We start from the raw sequence: 949 nt of genomic DNA, 5'->3' as shown, positions 1-949 counted from the left end.
ACGGAGGCTCGGGCGAGGAAGAGGAGGAAGAGATTCAGGAGATCCAGATCACAGGGGAAGAGGGAGACGTGTCAGAAGAAGAAGCCGAGTTAGAGTGGGAGGTGTGCGGGGAGCCCGACAGCTGCGCCGCTGCCGTGGAAACGGGGGAAGCGGTCCTTATACGGAATACGGACCAGCTCGAGTCGGCGGCGGCGGGGGACCCGGTTTTCGCCGCTTTGGACTCGGGACCCGAGGGAGACATGCACCGCTCCAGGCTCAGCGAGAACACGCGCCTGGCCACCCGGTACGCGGTGCGAATCTTCCGGGAATACCTGACGGAGAAGGCGCAAAGTACGGACTTTGAGAGCATGGACAAGCACGCGCTCTGCAAAGTGCTGCGCTCGTTCTACTCGGAGGCGCGCTCCAAAAGCGGACAGCTGTACAGCAAGTCATCCCTCATCAGCATCCGGAGCTCGCTCAACCGCTACCTGAACGAGCCCCCCTTTAGCCGCACGCTGGACCTCACCAAGGACCCCGAGCTGCGCAGCGCCAACCTCGCGCTCGCCGCGGTCATACGCAAGCTGGAGGAGCAGGGCGCCGGCCCCGTGGTGCAGAAGCAAGCCATCACGCGCTCCGACCTGAGAAAACTCTACACATCGGCCGTGTTCAGCGCCAGCTCGCCGTTCGGACTGCTCAACAAAGTGTGGTTCGAGACTTGCATGTACTTCTGCACGAGGGGGCGGGAGAACCAGCGCGAGCTCGAGGAGGACTCTTTCGGGCTAGCCGTGGACGAGGACGGACGCAAGTTTGTGTATTTCAAAGCGCTCGGGCCGTACCACAAGTCACGTTCCGCCTCCTGGACGAAAAAAAGATCGGACACGGACGATGACAACCTTCCCCGCATGTACGAGACCGCCACGGAGTTTTGTCCCTACGCGAGCTTCGTAAAGTATCTCTCGAAGCGCAATCC

General features: G+C 61.6%; 1 protein-coding gene across 1 annotated transcript; it reads left to right on the top strand.

The window, feature by feature from the left end:
* Nucleotides 1–5: 5 nt before the first annotated feature.
* LOC107735723 (uncharacterized) lies at nt 6–942 on the top strand (the record flags this gene model as incomplete). Its single annotated transcript, XM_016547315.1, has 1 exon — nt 6–942. A coding segment is annotated over one exon (937 nt), but the record flags the coding sequence as incomplete, so codon positions are not given.
* Between the last annotated feature and the right edge of the window lie 7 nt (nt 943–949).

This window comes from Sinocyclocheilus rhinocerous, unplaced genomic scaffold (genome assembly GCF_001515625.1).
Source record: "Sinocyclocheilus rhinocerous isolate Xijiao unplaced genomic scaffold, SAMN03320098_v1.1 C36259278, whole genome shotgun sequence".
Classification (NCBI taxonomy): Eukaryota; Metazoa; Chordata; class Actinopteri; order Cypriniformes; family Cyprinidae; genus Sinocyclocheilus; species Sinocyclocheilus rhinocerous.
The sequence above is the reverse complement of the archived record's forward strand: the minus strand, read 5'-3'. Positions and strand labels throughout refer to the sequence as shown.